This window comes from Aptenodytes patagonicus, chromosome 4, assembly GCF_965638725.1.
Source record: "Aptenodytes patagonicus chromosome 4, bAptPat1.pri.cur, whole genome shotgun sequence".
Lineage (NCBI taxonomy): Eukaryota > Metazoa > Chordata > Aves > Sphenisciformes > Spheniscidae > Aptenodytes > Aptenodytes patagonicus.
In genome coordinates, this window is record NC_134952.1 from 67732236 (window position 1) to 67751742 (window position 19507).

Below are 19507 nucleotides of genomic sequence, written 5' to 3' on the forward strand. Positions count from 1 at the left end.
CTCCCCCTGCCCCCATGTTTAAAAACATTGTGTACAGCTAATTCTTCCTTGCATTGCTCTGCTTGCACTGGGGCTTCAACTGCACGCTACAAACTGAACTAATTGTGTTAATGAACTAATCTGACATACAAATACTTGCAAGCAGAGTGAAAATACTAGATTATTAGCGAGGGTAAATACAGCATCATTGATTACAGCATAATTATCTTTTAAAACTGTTGGGTTTATTCCCCCCCTCTTCTGTTGGGAAGGAGAAACCCATAGGTAAATGTCACCACCATAAGGATGCTTCAGATGTATTGTACCTACCAGGACAATAATTTTGCTTTTTTACATTTGTTATTTTGTCTGAGGGACTCATTTTAATGTATATATAGACATAGCTCAGTGCCTTTTTGAAGAAAAATTTTAATGAACTGTGTTATGTCTCAGATTAACTGGATAGGAGATATTTGTTACTCTTGCCTGTGTAAATTGGGTAAATTGTGTGCCTTCTGTAGTTAGCAATTGTGAAGTTGAAGAAACTCTGGTTTTATATAAACCAATTCTTAAATGTAAACTTTTCTGCTAATTTGACATCTTATCCAGTCTTATTTCCTGGAGATACAGCTTTCTTCTTTGTTGTGACAGAGCATGAGGTATAAACTGCTGATATAAAGCTGTCTTGGGGAGGAAGAGAATTATACTGTGCTGAGACACTATATTAAAAATGTGTAATGCTGGGCTAACGGTTTCAAATACAACATTAGGTGGCAGTAGTAGACTCTTTAACACCTTGTGGGTGCTTGTTAAATTTACTTTTAGGCAGTTTTCCAAATGAGAGACAGACTTGAAGAAATTTTGTGTTAATACATAACATTCATGTTACATCACTATGAAGGGAAGCAATGGGAATGATTTTTCCTGAATGATCCAGCTTTGATCATAGTTAATAACAGTATTGAACAGAATTATATGAAAGCATCAAGGTTAAAGTGGGTGCAATGTTGTTGTGCAATGCCACTATTGATATTGGTTTAAAATGGACCTTTCTTACTTGCGAGGTAAATGAAAGTGTAGGCTTTGTTAGGAACTTGGCAACAGGAGAGGAAGCAGCTAATTAAGAAGAAAATGTGCTCCCACCCCTCCCATCTTTTTTCCCTTAGAAAGCAGGGGAATGAGTACTATTAGTATTCTTTTTTTGTATGTAATTGTTGGGTAGTGTTGGATGGGGGGGAAGCTGGTGACTTCAGCCTGAGATATGCGCAGGAAAAGTTTGTGGTTTTCTGCTCAAGACATATCTGTTCGCTCTTTGTCTGATTGTTGTTGGGTTGTTGGTGTGGGGTTTTTTTAGTGGTTTTTTTTTTTTTAACATGGAAGTTGGAGCAAGGTTAAAGAGGGAGGATGCTTACAGAAGAGGCTGGAGTAGAATCTTTCCTTCTGTGAAAGAGTCACTGGTCACTTGCATATTCATGGTCTCACATTACTTTAAACTTTGAGCTACTGCTAAGGTAGCAAATGGCTTTAAATCATCTGCATCTTGCTGGAAGGTTATGACCTTGCCTTTCATGAGTGGGTCTTCCCACAGTTCTTTGTGCTTTGTTTAGTTTTTCTGGTTGCATTATGGTTGATATAGTGGCAATATATTGAAGAAAAAAAAAAAAGGTTGTCATCCAGGCTTTTTCTGTCCCTTTCTTGCCTCCCTATAACCTTTCTGGGCCTGAGCCCTGTTTGTCATGATTTCACTGACTTGACGTTCATGCTAATGTCACTATTTGATATACTTACCCAAACTATCAACACACTTTCCTACAAAATCTCCTCTCGGGACTCGTATTTTAATATGTTTTCATCTCCAAGTGTTGTGTTAGTGATAGAAAAGACTGCATGGAAAAGTGGGGGGTGAGGAGCAGAGAATGGATTGCTGCAAATCAGTATGTATGAGTTATTGTTTTTCCCCACCTTTTTCCTCTTCTGGTCTGTAGAGACCTTTCCAAATCAGAACCATCTTTTTATCCCACCCAGGATGTGTACCATGGTGTTGACTTTTATTGTTTATTGTGTGCCCTCAGGGGGTTTGACTGGCTTGGGATCACTCATGATCCTATAAGATCCTTGCCCTGAAGAGATTTTAGTTCTTATACTTCCCAAATCTTTGGCATATATTTTTGACAATCAATACATTTGTTTTGAGTTTCTGAATATGCGAAAGGGGATGGAGTTCAGGATGTGGGTTATCAGTTTGGTGGAAGATAAGAGTAAATGTAGGCAAAGAATATTATATTTATTGTTACTCAGAAACATAATGGCTAAAATGAATCCATCTTTTTTTGTGTTTGTGTTCTCCAGAAGCTGCATTCAGATTTCATCATGAGGGATGAAAAACATGGGGCCTTGTTTGTTTTTAATCTTGGGTTGACTGACATGTTGTAAAATTGCAGTAAGAACAGGACCATTTTGGATAACATAGCTATTTTGTAAACAGGTAAAATGTAGGGTGTATATCAAACCTTTAATTGTTGAAATGGCAACTGGTTTAGCTTCAGCACATTTTTTTTTTTATGTTTGTCTTGTATAAGTACCTTACTCTCACAAATAGAAGATTTTGGGCAGTTACCAGCTTTGTACTCACAGCTTTGTGGGTTCTTATTAAGCATAAACTTTTAAAATTTCCACTGAGATAGAACTGGCCTATTTGACTGCATTTTTTTTTCTTCATGGGATAGACATTTTCCATTGGCTAGGCATTGTCCATACTTGTTGTTTTGGACATACTAAAGAAACAATTCTGAGATTACAAAATCAACATCTTGAGGAAAAGGGAGGTCACAGTTTGCTTCATTAATAGTTCTTTCATCCTGGCTTTAGGGAACAAAACAAGTATGTTTGTCTTGATGTGTAGGTTATCTAGTAACCAGAAGGATGAGGAAGCTCTGTAGAATTGAAGTCTTTTTTGAAAGTTTGAGGTAAAACTGTGAGATCCAGCCCTATAGTTCTCCCAGGTATAGCCAATTTGGCTTTTCCAGGAGAAATGCTGATTGTGGTCTTGGACTTGATTTCTTTTTTTCTGTTACAGTTCATTGAAATACTTTTCTTCACGTTTTCTTACAAGCTTTTGAAATATTTTATGTCTGCCACTGGGAGAAATGACTTTAAATTAGATTCATAATCTAGATAATGATCTTTCAGGAAAGCAGAGCTTGACTGTGTTTGTTCTGAGCTATTTTCTGCATACTGTAGTTTGGTAGACGCTCACCCAAAGAGTGCACCATCTCTTTTATATCTTGGATCACTTCTCCCCTTTTATGTTAGATGAAAGGTTCATTGCAAAGAGAGGTTTCGTGTGTTTAAATTGGCTTTTTCTTTCTATTTAGAAGTGATGTAATGCTATTTTATACTTAAAATTAGTGCTATTATGTTGACTTCTCATTAGTTTGGTTCTCTAAGGGGAAAAAAAAAATCACACTCTCTGAGTGTGTAGTTAAAAATTGCTGTAAAGTATTCTCCCTGTCCTCAATCAGCTAAATGTAGAAACATTTTACCAAAAAGCTTGGGCTATTGGTTTAGTTTATATATTTTTGGAAGGTAAATATAACTGGCAAAATTTAAAATTTGTGAGGATGTATTTGAATACTTTAAAACCATTCCTGTAAGCTTATACTTACATGCCGAAGAAAGAAAATGTTATGCCACCCTGTAGGTTGCTATAACGATTGTTTATGCAGCTCAGCATAGGACTTAAAATACGTTGAATTGGAGAATTTTGAAAAATGTACTGTGCGACATAGGAGACCAAATCATGCTAAAGTGCAAGGAAAGACTATACATCAGTTCAAAGGCTACATTATTCAAAAAAATACAACCATAAAAAAGGTAATAAGATTACATTCTCACACTTCATGGCTAGTAAGGTGCATTAAGCTGCTCAGATATTCATAACTTACTGTGACATTTGGGAAGATTACATTTTGCTGTGCACAGCCATTACTGCAGCTCAGATAATAACTAGCCAATGCATGGACCTGGATTATGATCCCTGTCATTGGAAACAAATTTGTGTTTTGAAGGTTGATCAGTTTCAAATCACCATTAGAAAGGGTTAATATGAAATACTGTGGGGGGGTGTGTGTGTGTGCTTATGTGTATCTAATGGGTATGCATACATATAGTACATCAACTGCACTGTGCCTTTGGTATATTGCTTTCTCTGTCAATTTTTTTGTCCTCACTTCCCTTAAAGGAAATGTTAAAATGGTAATTATTTCTACCGTAGCATATTATTTCTAGAATGTACTTGCTGAAATGCTTATGTTTGCAGATTAGATTGGAAACCTAATTTGACAGCTTCCTGGATGGGTGGTTACTGATAATAGTGTATCTAGCCAAAAATGAAAGATTGGTGGTATAGACTATAGGGTGAAGGTAAGGTCACCTCTAGTTGCCGTATATGGTATTGGTGCGATAATTGATGGTTGGCTGATAGTTAAAACCAAATGCATAAAGAGTTGAATTTCTTGTTAAGAATTAGCAGGTGTTTTGTGGCTAGAATTTAACCTTCAGGTATTCCGTCTGTACGTGGAATGCAGTATTTTCTTTGTTTCTTACCTTGATGGTGAGAAAGAGAGTGGCTTCTTGAGGAATACCTCAGTTTTGTAGGGGATGATAAATTTAGTGTAAAATGAAGTGTAACATTGGTTATGTATCTTACTTTTTCAAATGTGTTGTTCAGTTTTTTTTTAAGGGTATGTACTTTTTTTTTTTGCATTTGTTTTGTGATAATTCTGTGTTAATCCATTCTGCTCAGTGTTCTTACCTTACAGAGCTTTCCTAAGGTAGGCCTCTGCTCCATCTTATGGAAGGGGAAAACTGAGGCTTGGAGAATGATAATGACTTGATAGATTTGTTTGAGTTGACAGTGTAAGTTGATATAGAGAAGCTGGGAATATAATTCAAGTCTCCCCATTCAGTTCCAGTGGTTTCCCTAGATATTAAGGAAGCATCTGATAGTAAATTGCATAATTATTTTTCATGACCAAGAGGGGAGAAAATGGAAAAGTGTAAATTACTGTTTAGAAATTGTTGCCATGAGACATTGTCTATTCTGTCATAAAAGCAGTAACTTTCTCTGCTTCGTGTGGTGTTTGGCATTACTGATTTATGCCCAGAAGACCAAAGATTGCTTCTTCAAAGTGACAAGATTTAGACACTTGAGGAGAATGTATGGTAATTTCAGTAGTTAATGAAGAACATATATTCTGTTCCGTTGGGTAACTTTTATCTTCAGATCCTGACTAGCTGAGAGAAGCTGTTGGAGCTAATATGGAAGCAAGTTAGTATATGTATTTTGGGGCAGTTTTGACATGGTATGATTTTGGCAAGTGACAGTACTGAAGCTGTTAATGGTCAAAGCCTGTGAAAGGAACACCACGTAGACAGAAATAATGGCTTTTATTAGACAAACTTGTAGAAGTGAGAACGAGCTGAAATACTTTCAATCATGAGTCCATTTTGACCATTTGAGTCAACGTTATCTGAATTCCTATTTGTATGCTGGTAAATAATGGGTATTTTGGCAAGCATTAAGTTTAATACAGTTCTAAAGTCCAAGAGAAGTTTAAAAAGTGGAGGGGGGGAATTGGGGTAGAGGATTTAGGTTAGTACAATCCATCTTTCCTTAAACTGGAATTTTTATTTTATTGAGTACACAAATGAGAATGAAGTAGGTTATTTCCTTCCCCCTTCCACCTCCTTGGCATGTGCATATGTAGTTAGTTAGTGTATGTTCAAACAAAATCTGCATCTAGGAGACCTGAAATATTACAGGATTTGAGTACCTTACCAAAGCATAGTCAAAGGCTTTAAACAGTGCTGCCATTTCACATTCATGCAAATATAGCAAGCCTTTGCTTCCTTTTAGTACCTGTGGCTACTAATGAAACTGGCAGTTAATACTTAACCAGCTTTATTCAATATCTGGGGAATGACTCTTAAGTGTTGTAAGTGGAAATATTTCTGATGTGCATCAGCTCCTTTTGCCTAGAATTGCCCTCTTATTTGAGGAATGTTTAAGCACATGCAAAGGAAAGCTTTTAGGGCCACTCCAGGCCATTTAAGGTATCTTAGCTGACTTGGCTCTCTCACCTGTTTTGGAACACTCACTTGGTCTCTTCACTTTCCAGCTGTGTGGGGCAGCTCAGGACATCTGTATCTTAAACTACTGAAATGTTCATCCGCAGCAATTGTCTGATAGTAGGTGACACCTTAGGAGCACTTTTGTTGAAGTTACTCAATAGAACTTGAAACAGAGGAAGAATAAGACTTGATATATTGATATTTGCCTCATTATGGTTTTTTAAGCTTATGTCTTTGATAGCTTTCTTCTTGCAGAATGAATAACTTTAAACATGGAGTGATACTTTGAAACAATTGTCTTAAGGTTTTTTTTAATCTTTTGTCTGAAAGCTTGTTGGGGGCCAGTTTGACTTGGAAATGAACTTTATCATCCAAGAAGGAGAGGGCATCACCTGCATGGTAGACTTGCTGGACAAGTGTGACATCACCTGCCAGGCTGAGGTGTGGAGCATGTTTACAGCAATCTTGAAGAAAAGTATACGCAATCTACAAGCATGCACAGAAGTGGGGCTCGTTGAACAAGTGCTCAAGAGGATTGATAAAGCTGACAACATGATTGCAGGTACAGTTTCAGCCAGTGTATGACTCAAACTGTATTCCTTTTATGTAAAATCTTATGGAAACATTTATTAATTAAGTGATAGAAATTTGACATTGCATTTTATTAAGCAATTATATTGCTGTTCTTTTGCTTTTCAGATCTCTTGGTGGATATGCTGGGTGTGTTGGCTAGCTATAACTTGACAGTTCGAGAGCTAAAGTTATTCTTCAGCAAGCTTCAAGGAGAAAAAGGGAGATGGGTAAAAGAAAACAAAACTGAAACCATTTTTGTAGTGTTGCTTATATATTTCCTAATGTTCACAAGTTAAAAGGCTGTTTGATAACCTTTATAATAAACAAATTTTAAATGTACCAAGAAATACAGGATGCTTTTTGGTATTATATCAATTAATCTTTTTACTTGCAAGCAATTAAAATACAGAGAGTAGAATAGTGATGAAATTAAATTTCCTCCTGGATCTGTGGACTGGATTGGTCTTTTTGAACACCTGGGAAATAATATGGTGACTCTAAGCAAGTGTTTTCGTGCACATGTTTTTATTTTTGTAATTCCAGTTATATGAAATTGAAGGAAAAAGGATTAATTTTTTTTTAAGACAAAAGAGAGAAATAAATAAAAAAGTCTACATAGGCAGTTCAGTGTGCTCTTATTTTCACATTGTTCTTCTTTACCTGAAGATTGAAAAAAATTATCTAGTTAGGGAAGTGAGAATTTGTGGCAGAAATTGAAATGAAGAAAATAAGCTCCAGCTGAAAAATCATATCACGTGTTTTCTCCTGTTCCTGTAGGAACTAGAAAGGGAGAAGAGGGTCTCTTCTTACTGTTGAGAACCTCCTTCCCTAAAGTAAAAATGTGTATGTTGTAGAGGCCACCAGATGAAGTTTTCTTTAATACAAAATTGTTGTTTTGCTGGAATTGGGAACTATTTTAACAATGGTTTTTACCTGCTTTGAATTTTAATTCAGCTCCTGTTATCTCTAAACTTAATAATTGAACGTACAGAGTATATTTAACCATAGATGAATTAAAGTTGTCTCTGTAACATTAACTTTTTAATTTCCTGTGTCTCTGCTATTTGTGTTTAATTTCCTTTCTTTATTAAAGACTAAATATAGAGGAAAGGAAGAGAAAAATGCCACAGTTGCATTGCTAAGGAGTTGCACAACTCCATAAATCTTAAAATCAGCAGTGTTGTAAAGATACAAAGTATTTGGCTACAACACAAATTGCCTAGTTGAATTCTGTAGCGCTGAAGACATCTAAGCAGTTCTCGGTGTTTCCTCCTCAATTGTAATTCAGATTCATGAAGCACTGTTTATCTGACTATAATTTTGGTACATTTGAAATACTAGTAATGGATCAGGCAATGCTTAGTTTTCAGAAGGTGGCTTCTTGCAAGAGGGGAAAAAGGGCACTTTCAGGAAAAGATCAGAGGTATAAAATCGTAGTTTAAAAATAGATCTGCTGGCAAGTTATGAAGTGGTAAAAGAAGACACTGGTCATGCTGACAGAACAATTTTGTGTATTTGTGGTACTTCTGTTGTTGTGAGCTCATATACTTGATTCGGAGTTTATAGTTGCTGAGCATTACAACAAAATCAATGCAGAATTAGGGTGGTGGTGGGGAAGTGTTAAGTATTGACACTAACTGAACACTCAGTTTAGGTGCTCCAAACTGCCCTTGAGACTTGAATCTTTCTCTATGGACTTATATGAAGGGATATATGTAACCAAAGACACTTTAATCTAGTGTATGACTGTAGTCCTGATGAAAATAGTTCTGTCTGCTGATCCTCCTTCTCCCTTTTGCTAGGTATTCCCCATCTCCCTTGTGCTGGCACAGGTTTCACGCAGCCACAATCCAAACCTGCTGTAACTGAAAATTGGTTTGCATTTGTGTTTCCTAAATTAGTTTTAAGCTGGATCAGTTAATTTTCTTTAGCTCACTGCAAATCCACACAAATGGTAGCGTGGGTGGGAAGGAACACATAGAGGGAGGAACCAACGTTCAGGGTCAGTTTAGTATATGCTGGATGAAAGTGGCCCTGGCCTTTAAGTCCTTAATTTAGTTATCCAATTAATTGTATTTCAGTGCACCTACTGTGTATTGTGTGAAGGTATCCATGACTCTTTGTTAATGTTGTTTATTGAAATTGCTAAGTGTCTTAGCAGAGTATTACTCAACCATGTGCAAAGCTTTAAAATGTGTCAAAATTCATTTCTTGTGTGTATAGTCTTTTCTTTCTTATAGATGTGTTTTATTTATTTACAAGTGTAATAATTCTCTTTGTCAGCCACCACATGCTGGGAAGTTATTGTCTGTGTTAAAACACATGCCTCAGAAGTATGGACCTGATGCCTTCTTCAACTTTCCAGGAAAAAGTGCTGCAGTATGTAAATATTTTAAGTCGTTTGTTTGTTTGTTTGTTTGTTGTTCTATTATGGCCATTGGTTATTTTCATTTGTGGTGTTCTTTTGTCTCATCTGTCATTGTCATAGACATACAGTTTTAAACAGATTTTTTTCTCTGCCTGACACCTACCTTATGACTAAGTAAATCACGCTTATAATAAATGTGCATTATCACTATAAAAGGACAAATGCTATTACATAAAGAATGGATATAAATGAAGCTTTTTCTTTTCCCCCCCCTCCAGACTGGTACAGTTAAGTCTTGTTGCAAGGAGAATATACCGCTTTTCACTCCCATGTTTCTGTGGGAATGGTGCTTGTGTTAGTATCCAGTATGTCTGAGAGTGGCTTTGTGGTGGGTTGACCTTGGCTGGACATGACTGCCCACCAAGCCGCTCTATCACTCCCCCTCCTCAGCTGCACAGGGGAGAGAAAATGTAATGAAAGACTCGTGGGTTGAGATAAGGACAGGGAGATCACTCACCAGTTGCTGTCACGAGCAAAACAGATTCAACTTGGGGAAATTAATTTAATTTATTACTAATCAAATCAGAGTAGGGTAATGAGAAATAAAAACAAATCTTAAAACACCTTTCCCCCACCCCTCCCTTCTTCTTGGGCTCAATTTCACTCCCGATTTCTTTACCTCCTCCCCCTGAGTGGCACAGGGGGATGGGGAATGGGGGCTGCGGTCAGTTCATCACATGTTGTCTTTGCTGCTCTTTCCTCCTCACACTCTTCCCCTGCTCCAGCGTGGGGTCCCACCCATCAGAGATAGTCCTTCACGAACTTCTCCAATGTGGGTCCTTCCCACAGGCTGTAGTTCTTCACGAACTGCTCCAGCGTGGGTCCTTTCCAACGGGTGCAGTCCTTCAGGAACAGACTGCTCCAGCGTGGGTCCCCCATGGGGTCACAAGTCCTGCCAGCAAACCTGCTCCAGCGTGGGCTCCTCTTCACGGGTCACAGGTCCTGCCAGGAGCCTGCTCCAGTGCAGGCTTTGCATGGGGTCACAGCCTCCTTCAGGCTCATCCACTTGCTCCGGCATGGGGTCCTCCGTGGGCTGCAGGTGGATATCTGCTCCACTGTGGACCTCCATGGGCTGCAGGGGGACAGCCTGCTTCACCATGGTCTTCACCACAGGCTGCGGGGGAATTTCTGCTCTGGTGCCTGGAGCACCTCCTTCCCCTCCTTCTTCATTGACGTTGGTGTCTGCAGAGTTTTTTTTCTCTCACATATTCTCACTCCTCTCTTCCATCTGTTGTTGCGCAGCAGTTTTTTTCCTCCCTTCTTAAATATGTTATCCTAGAGGTGCTACCACCGTCGCTGATTGGCTCAGCCTTGGCTGGTGGTGGGTCCATCTTGGAGCTAGCTGTATCGGACATGGGGGAAGCTTCTAGCATCTTCTCACAGAAGCCACCCCTGTAGCCCCCCTGCTACCAAAGCCTTGCCACGCAAACCCAACACAGCCTTACATCTAGAAACCTTTGCTAGTGAAACCACAGAAGTGTTGAACTAGAAGTGGCCATACTCACACCATTTGTTAGTTCTTTTAATGATTAGATAATGTGAACAACATACATTGCTTATAAGAATTCTCTGAGAAAACATGGATCCTAGGCATGTATAGGTTGAATAATACTGAAAGAGGATTAAATTTAACAATGATTAGTCTTTTCATAATTGTTCAGGTGACAGATTCATTTTTAAGTTCTGTGGTGTTCACTTGAAAAAGAATTTGAAACTAAATAGGTAGTTGGAAAATGCTGTGCAGAATCTTCTGTAGGAATTTAAGTATATCAACACTTCTGCTCCTAAAATCGTAGGATGAAATGAATTGTAGTAATTTCAAAATTTCATGCTTAATTCGGAATAAGGTTTGAATAAGATTTATCAGATGACTCTTTCCAGTTTTCTTCACGTAAACCCATTACATTTCTGCCTCGGTGGCTTGAGATTAAATTTCACCAACTTGATGACATAATGATTTTTTTTTTTTGAATGAAAACTTGAGACTGAAAAACACAGACTACTAGAAAAATGCTTCTGCAGTTATATGTTTATCACATACAACAGAACTTGGCAATAGACAGACATGTTTTTGTTCCTTTTGGTAATTCATGTACTGTTTTTGTATTTAACTTCTAATAATTGTGTTGAACGCTTGAACCGTATGTGATATTGGGTGCCTCAGTAACCTTAATGTGAATATTCTTACATGTTTTTAAATGAAGAAGCCTTAGAAATTAAGTATTTAATATAATTACTCCAAGATCCATTGTGAGTTAAACCAAATGATAGTGCTACCAGTTCCCAAAAGTTGGGCTCAAAGACATGCAGGCTGATTAGTTAGCTGGTACAGAGAAGGATTTACAGCATTTTGTTTGGACAGGGATAGCTGAATGGTGCATGGGAGCATAATAAGGAGTCTGGCGACACTCAAGTTCTTTGATGTTTTTTGTTCATTGGTATTGATCATCTGGACAGCATCTTTGATCAGAGGTCATGGCAGTCTTAGTTGAAGTGTGTATTGCAAATCTGTGCAGCAAAACGGTGGAAAGTTAGTAGTAATGTTAAAAAACCCCAACTAAACAAAAACCCTGACACAATAAAACCCAACTGTTTGAAACAAAGGGCCCCACCACATAGTTTAGAACTTAAGAGCTTTTGAGCTAACATAAACACAGTGTTTGATATGAAGATTTTGGCTGGTGGGGATTGTATTACCTTTCTTTTAAGAAAGTTTATAAGTCTGTCATATTCTAACTGGAAGGCTACATAGACGTGAGTTTCAAGAGAGAAAAGAATTTGTTAAGTGAAGTGTATATGATTATCTTTTGGTGGCTAGCTTCTTTTCATAAGCAGTTATTTTCCTGAATACCAACACTATGCAAAAATAAGTTTATATATCTGATTATTCTGTCAGGTTACCACAAACCCAAATCAACTTGAATTTGCATTTCGAGGAGTTTTTATGCTGTAAGGCCTTCCACTAAAGCATTTAATTTTTGAAGTGTAGGTTACTATTAATAGTCTTCTTTGAGATATAAAGACCAGATTTTAAATATTTAGATTAATTAGATATTTTAACAATGGAGTACAAAAAGCACAGAAGGTAGGACAGGTTTTTTTTAGTATAGAGAAACTGTACACATTTGTAGTGTACGCATTTGTAGTGTGTATCTGTATATCAGTATACATTTGTAGTGTATATCTTAAGCTGTATGCTTTTACTGTTGTGATGTTGATCTTTCTACATGAATAACTTTTTGCTTTCTTTAGGCTATTGCCTTACCTCCTATAGCCAAGTGGCCGTACCAGAATGGGTTTACTTTCCACACTTGGCTAAGAATGGATCCTGCAAATAATATCAATGTGGATAAGGATAAGCCTTACTTATATTGGTGAGTATTATGTAAAACCGTATTTCTGATGTTCAATTTCTATTAATCATTCAATGATTTCTGCTTCCATATATATATGTGCTGATTTTGTTCTAATTTGTTAGTTTTCGAACAAACAAAGGACTTGGTTATTCTGCTCACTTTGTTGGAGGCTGCTTGATTGTAACGTCCATAAAATCAAAGGGAAAAGGTTTCCAGCATTGTGTAAAATTTGATTTCAAGCCACAAAAGGTGAGTAAAAATAATAAAATCTTTCAAACAGGTTTCATGAATTCAAAAATGTAACCTAGGGGGAGTGTTGTAGCTGTTGATTAGGCTCGTCTTTCTGTATAAGAACAGTTACAGTGGAATGAGCAAAACAAATTTGTGTTCTGAATTCTTATTTTTTAATTTTACTTATGAAATGTATAAGAAAGAGCTAGAAAATGCAGTTTACCAGAAGTTTTATGAACTTGTGAGACTTGTGCGAGTTCTCTGAGAACTCTTAGTACATATACACAGCTTTATAGTTACAAGGCTTGTTATTTTTTTCCTTCTCTGTTTACTGTGTTTTCTCCCACTTCTGGACATTCTCTTCTCTTCCTAAAGGGTTTTGCTAAGACTTCCTTTTATGTCATTACTTACTTGATGTGGACAAATGCAGTGTTATTTTAAGGAAGAATGATTACTAACCCACATTTCGTTTTCCTAATCAAGCTAGGACCATTAATAGGAGTCTAGTCTTCTTGCACGTGGGAGAACAACAGATTCATTCTTGAAAAAATGTTATACTTTATGTTCATTCAGATTGTCCAGAAAATAGCCTCCCTGCATTTGGTACTTTATGTATCTTTTTAAATGCAAGAATTAAAATATGAGTTGATTTTATTATTGATGCTCAAGGCTTGCTTACCTATTAAGTAGTAGTATGCTATGTTGAAAATGTTTCCTTTTTCAATTAGATACTCTGCTAATGTTTCTGGAGCAACTGGTGTAAACATTTTGTGGGAGATCAGGCCTCCTCAGGAATTTCTTATCAGTAATCCCTTGCTGTAAATATGGATTCTGTTTGTGATAATTTGACATGCACAGCTTTTGAAAGTCTTTAGTCTGGAGCCATCCTTGCTCTGTGGAATGACAACATTTGCAGTAGTCCATCATGCTAAGAGTAACCCAACTTAAAACTTATTTACTCAGAGGTTTCAGTGTAAATTTGGTTCAGCATTGCCATGAAGATTTTTTGAGTTCTATGCCATAAATATCTTTTAAGCTTCTGTGTCTACTTTTTGTGGAAAAAATGGCATGTTATCCTTTGACATAGCTATGCAAGAAAACTCACCAGTGACTTAATCTTTTCATCTTAAAATAAATCTTTCAGTCTTAATTTAATTCACATAAATAGTTGAATTTGTCCTACTATGCCCCATTTTAATGTGTAAGCTACTTTAAATGTTTATAGAATTATATCAATTGTTTTTTTATCATTTAGTGGTATATGGTTACTATAGTGCACATCTACAACCGCTGGAAGAATAGTGAACTTCGATGTTATGTGAATGGGGAACTGGCATCTTACGGAGAAATAACATGGTTTGTCAACACCAGTGATGTAAGTAATCCCTGTACACTAATATCTATAGTTGATCATCTTGATGGATTAAATAAATATCCTTTGCCATTTTATTAATAAGCATTCCCCATTTTATGCATTTTTAAAAAATCTTGAAATAAAATTAATAACTTTTTGGTAGAGGAGTAGATTCTGCTTTTATACATCTCAGAACTTAAAATTTATTTCTGCTGAGACCCTCAAATGCTTCTTTATGTAAAAATAATATTCCCTGATAATATGTATATTCTTTGCATAATTTGCTTGTGTAGCATAGATTAAACCCTGTGACTGGGTTCTGTTTCATTTTCAGACATTTGACAAATGTTTCCTGGGTTCTTCAGAAACAGCAGATGCCAATCGAGTATTTTGTGGGCAAATGACATCCGTTTACCTTTTTAGTGAGGCTCTCAATGCTGCTCAGATCTTTGCCATTTATCAGCTTGGTCTGGGATATAAGGTATCTTAGAATTGACTGTAAAGTTTCCAAAGTTTAATTCTGATAAGACTCTTCATAGTGGGTTTTAAGAATGTTGTGACACCTCTGTGTTGTTCTAAAAATGTTCTTACTATGTAATCTTTTTATTAAACTCTTCCATGTTTCTTCATATGTATCATAGGCGATACATAAGCCTATGTATTGCCTCACAAACTACAAGTAAGCATTAATTCAGTTACTTAATTTCTTATAAAAAATAAATTTGTGTTCCTGTTTACTTCTCAAAATTTCCGTGTTGGTGGTTGGGAGAGGGAGAACACCCTCTGGCTAGGTTCACTTTTTCATTGAGGCTGAAACTAGATCAGGTATGATGTATTTGTTTTAGAAATGTAGCTTTATAGTTGATTGTGCTAGTCAGTTTTTTTAATGTGTGAAGTTAGTGCTGAGGATTAGTTTTGTTGCAGTGATTTATTATTTGTTTTGTCATAGCCTGAGGGGCACTATTTGAAGACTGTTATTCCCTAGCAGCTGTACAAACATACGCTAAAAAAGATGGTTCCTATTCTATCTGCTCCTCAATTATTAGTTCCTTCTGAGTGAACATTGCTGACTGTCATTCTGTTTCCTAGCTAATGTGTTTCTTTTACATTACCCACCATTTTGGCAATGTTACTCTTCAAGGGTCAAAAAAAATTCTGCAGTTCTAACTCTGTAAAATTGACTTTGAGTTAATGTTCTTATGAGACCCCTTCTTTCTGAAATATTGCTAGATTGAAGAAGCAATGTTTTAGTCATTTTTTGGCAATAGTTGTGTTCTGAACCGTATTCTCAATGTGTGTAATCTAATTTTTTTTTTCTTTTTTCCTCCCTCAACCCTGCTCCCCAATTTAGGGAACATTCAAATTCAAGGCAGAAAGTGATCTCTTCCTTGATGAACATCACAAATTGTTGCTATATGATGGCAAACTGTCCAGTGCTATTGCTTTTATGTACAATCCAAGGGCTACAGATGCACAGCTGTGTCTAGAGTCATCCCCTAAGGATAACCCTTCTATTTTTGTTCATTCACCACATGCCCTCATGCTGCAGGTATTTCAACATTTTCATAGATTTGGAGGATACAAATGATTTATGTTTGAAAACCTAAAAATCAAGTTTTATAGGGATTTGGACAAGATAGGGAACTGCTGATAGGTTGGGTTTTTTGGTTTGTCCCTGCTGCTGCCTCCCCTTTTTCTTGAATTAATGTGGATGCACAAGAATCCTAAGAAAAAAGTTTATCAAAGTTACAAGCTAAAAAATGTGAGTGTTAGAAGGACTGTGTTCGCTTTTCAAAAAAATCCTTCTTCCTTTTCTGACCTATGTTCACTCCCCTACAGATATTACCTGTCTCCTGTCCTTTGCCCTGTTGATATGATACCCTTTTCTTCCCTATGCTTTGAACTCCTTAATCTTTTAATTTGTCAGAAGCTTTTCATGTGTTCTGTTCTAGAGTTTCTCTATTACTAAAGACTGTTTTAGAGTTTGCAAGCCACCTCCTGTATATTCATCTGAGGATCTACACTGTAGGCTGTATCTAAAGCAGTAGGTCAGCCAGACTGGGCATTTAGTGTGGCTGTGGCAGCCAGTTTGTACTTCTTGCTGTTTCTTTTTATTTGGTAGTAATACAATTTTTATTTTGAAGAAATTTCAAACTATTTCTAACAAACTTTTTAACAGTTTCTGAAGGAGATTTCAATATTTTTTAATTCTTCTTTGTCAGGATGTGAAAGCAGTCTTAACGCATTCTATCCAAAGTGCCCTGCACTCCATTGGAGGGGTGCAGGTACTTTTCCCTCTCTTTGCACAGTTAGACTATAGGCAATATTCATCAGACCACGTTGACACGACTGTTTGGTGAGTGCATGTACTTATTGTGTTCTGTTCTTTGTTTCTTTTTAAGTAAAGGAAATTACCTCTTGCTTTATTAAGTGGCCTAGTGGTTTAAATTGTCTTGTGCAACAATGAATTATGTCTAACAACAAAAAGGTGGCCTTGTTACAGACAGGACCTCAAAGTGAAGTGTTTATTTGTACCAAATTTTCTGTGGAAGTCCACACAGAGTCAAAATGTACACATATTTTCTACTTCACAATTGTTTTTGTGTAACACAATTACAGACAACTCTCTTGAGCTTATTCCTGTCATGGAGAAAATCCAATGGTGAAGGCTTCAAGAGAAACTCCAGGAAAGATGAATTTTTCAGCTACATGAAGTTATTCCTTGGAATTTTTTTGGTCTTTTTACTTTCAGACTTTTTGGAAGATACTGTTATTCAGTGTTACTGCCAGGCTTTTCCTCTGGTTTCAGCTCTATTTCAACTCAGTGCAACTTCTGAACATCCAGGCACAGAAACTGTTGGAGCTCCTAAGTTAAAGAGTAGTATTAATAGCAAAGGGACTGCTTTTTAGAATCCTGGTGTAGTTTGCTCTGTTTCATTGCAATTGTAGTTTCATGACTGTTTAAAGATGATCTACATCCATATTGTTGCTAAGAAGGGGAGGTCACAATGTTTCTTCAGCCCATTTGTACATTCCTGGGCTTCTCTTGAGCTGGCTCAGACTTGGGCATCTATGTGATGAGTCAGGGATTTGATTCAGTTGCAAACTGGCCCAGCAATAGAGGGGTTTTCAGCTGGCTAAGGTCTTGATTCATAGGTACTAGTGCTGTGACACAAGGCGAGGGGCATGAACATTCCTTCTGGCAGCAGCACAGAGTTGAATTAGCTTGAACTGATAGTAAAGCTGTGTCTAGAAAAATATTTCCAATATCTGCTCATCTAAAAGCTGTAGAAGTGGAATGGCATTTGTTACTGATCTTGCAGAAGTTTGTAAGTGAAATACAAAGCAGAGAGAAGTACATGCTTAACTGTTGCCTTTGCAAGAACGTATTTTCAGAAGAATTTTGCTATGGCACGGTTATCTCAGAATCCAAGTTAGAGATGCATTAATTAAAAGCAAGAAGTTAGAGCTTTCAAAATTTAGTCTTTTTGTTTTAAAAATTCTGATCTGAGCTTTTATAGAACACATTAAATGTATCTCTGGGTTGTGTGATGGAAGTGTTAATTTGGAAATACTTTCACATTGTAATCCTTTAAAACATTTTTCTTTACTAAAACATTATATTTTTCAGTTCTACTTTATTGGCTTTCATCATGGAGTTGTTGAAGAACTCCATTGCTATGCAAGAACAGATGCTTTCCTGTAAGGGCTTCCTTGTGATAGGATATAGCCTAGAAAAGGTAAAGCAAATCTTTCTTAATGTCATACATTAACGTTGATTTTTTTTTTTTTTTTTTTTTTTTTTTTTTGAGATAAATAGTCTTCCTAGTCTGTTGCAGGGCTCTTCCTTAAGCAGATCTTCTTTTACAGTCTTCCAAAGCCCATGTTACCCGAGCGGTACTAGAACTTTGCCTTGCCTTTTCGAAATATCTGAGCAACTTACACAACGGGGTGCCCTTGCTGAAGCAGCTGTGTGATCATGTTCTCCTTAATCCTGCAATATGGATTCATATCCCAGCACAGGTAAAATTGCTTATTCTTATGAATAAGGTATCTTATGATGTATCGATTTGTGAGTGTTTAGACTAAGCCTGGAGTCCAAGAATTATAGGTCCTGGCTCCCCAGCAGAAATCATGCAGGAACTGTTTTCAGACTCTGCTTTTCTGCATGTAGCTGTCAAGTTTTGCAGACTCCCAAGGTTTTCAGGGAGTTTGGAAACCTGCAACGGTCTGCAGAGCAGAGCTGGGAGTGACTTCTGGAGTCCCTGACCCACTCAGTGTTGTAGATTGAGAAAGAATTTTGGATGGGTTAGTTGGCAAAAACCCAGCAATTTTTAAGAGAAATTATCCTGCGTGTTAGATTTGAAGTCTTCATTTAAATTGACATATTCTCTGCAGAGTATTTTTGTTTTGGTGAATCTGTGTTCTCTGGGAGCGAACAGCTTGGATGGAAGCTTTCCAGTTGGTTCTACTTGAAACCTTCCTACCAGATTTTTTTGATCCCCTCCATAAGGGTTTGTTTTGCATTTCAAAAACTGAGACAGCACAATGCTACAGTTGAAGTCGTTGTAAAACATTTATGTTTGCTACAGCTAAATTAAATTATTAAGTATTATTTAAGTCATTATTTCTCAGAATAAAAAGGGAAAGAAGATATGTAAATAATTAAGCCTATAATGAATACTTAAGCCTCTAATAAATATGCACCTTTCTGTAATATTTGCTGTGTGACCCTGTTCTGAACAGAGAGGCTGGACTAGATGATCTCCAGAGGTGCCTTCCAATCTCAGCTATTTGTGATTGTGTGAATACCATGCTTTCATGCTCCTGTGAGCGTGGACCAGCTTAAAAAAACCACAGCACTCTATAGTTTTAGAAATAAAATGAAATTTTTCATCAGTTTGCAAGGGTTTTAAGAGCTTTGTGACTGAGGTATGCGGAGAAAAATCTATGTCTTTAAGATGTTTTAATAGATGAAAATTAAGAATGCAGTTGTCTGATGTGCTGCAATTTTGCTGTAATGGTTTTTGATCTCCTGGTTGGGTGTTGTAGGTTCAGCTGATCCTGTACACTTACCTGTCTACTGAGTTCATTGGCACTGTTAACATATATGGTGCAATCCGGCGGGTTGGGACAGTTCTTTTGGTCATGCATACCCTAAAATATTATTACTGGGTAGTGAATCCTCAGGATCGCAGTGGTATAACTCCCAAAGGCATAGGTATGTATTCATTTCTACTCTCACAAGCTGATTTTTGTTTTAAAAAAATGTTGTATACAATGTGTAGAACAGAACTGTAAATGTTCCAGAAATAATTTGATTTTAATGGGGTGGGTTCACTGTAACAGTTTGAGCAATGTGCTTTTGTCCATAGGATATTCTTGAAAGCTTTTTTTCACAATCTAATGGAAACTTTCTTCAGAAGTCATATCCTCTGTCATCAAAGACCTATG

The 19507-nt window shown here is 36.9% G+C and overlaps 1 protein-coding gene across 3 annotated transcripts in view; it reads left to right on the top strand.

Annotated features, from left to right (window-relative positions):
• The window catches only part of LRBA (LPS responsive beige-like anchor protein), a 416017-nt gene that overhangs the window by 37272 nt on the left and 359238 nt on the right, over positions 1-19507 (top strand). For all 3 annotated transcript variants that reach the window (XM_076337080.1, XM_076337082.1, XM_076337081.1), the window contains exons 2-13: positions 6442-6673; positions 6811-6911; positions 8968-9063; positions 12365-12486; positions 12591-12717; positions 13955-14074; positions 14388-14534; positions 15405-15602; positions 16276-16409; positions 17685-17793; positions 17924-18076; positions 19106-19274. In XM_076337080.1, coding sequence (XP_076193195.1) covers positions 6442-6673; positions 6811-6911; positions 8968-9063; positions 12365-12486; positions 12591-12717; positions 13955-14074; positions 14388-14534; positions 15405-15602; positions 16276-16409; positions 17685-17793; positions 17924-18076; positions 19106-19274 — 1708 coding nt within the window. The remainder of the gene's footprint in view (positions 1-6441; positions 6674-6810; positions 6912-8967; positions 9064-12364; positions 12487-12590; positions 12718-13954; positions 14075-14387; positions 14535-15404; positions 15603-16275; positions 16410-17684; positions 17794-17923; positions 18077-19105; positions 19275-19507) is intronic.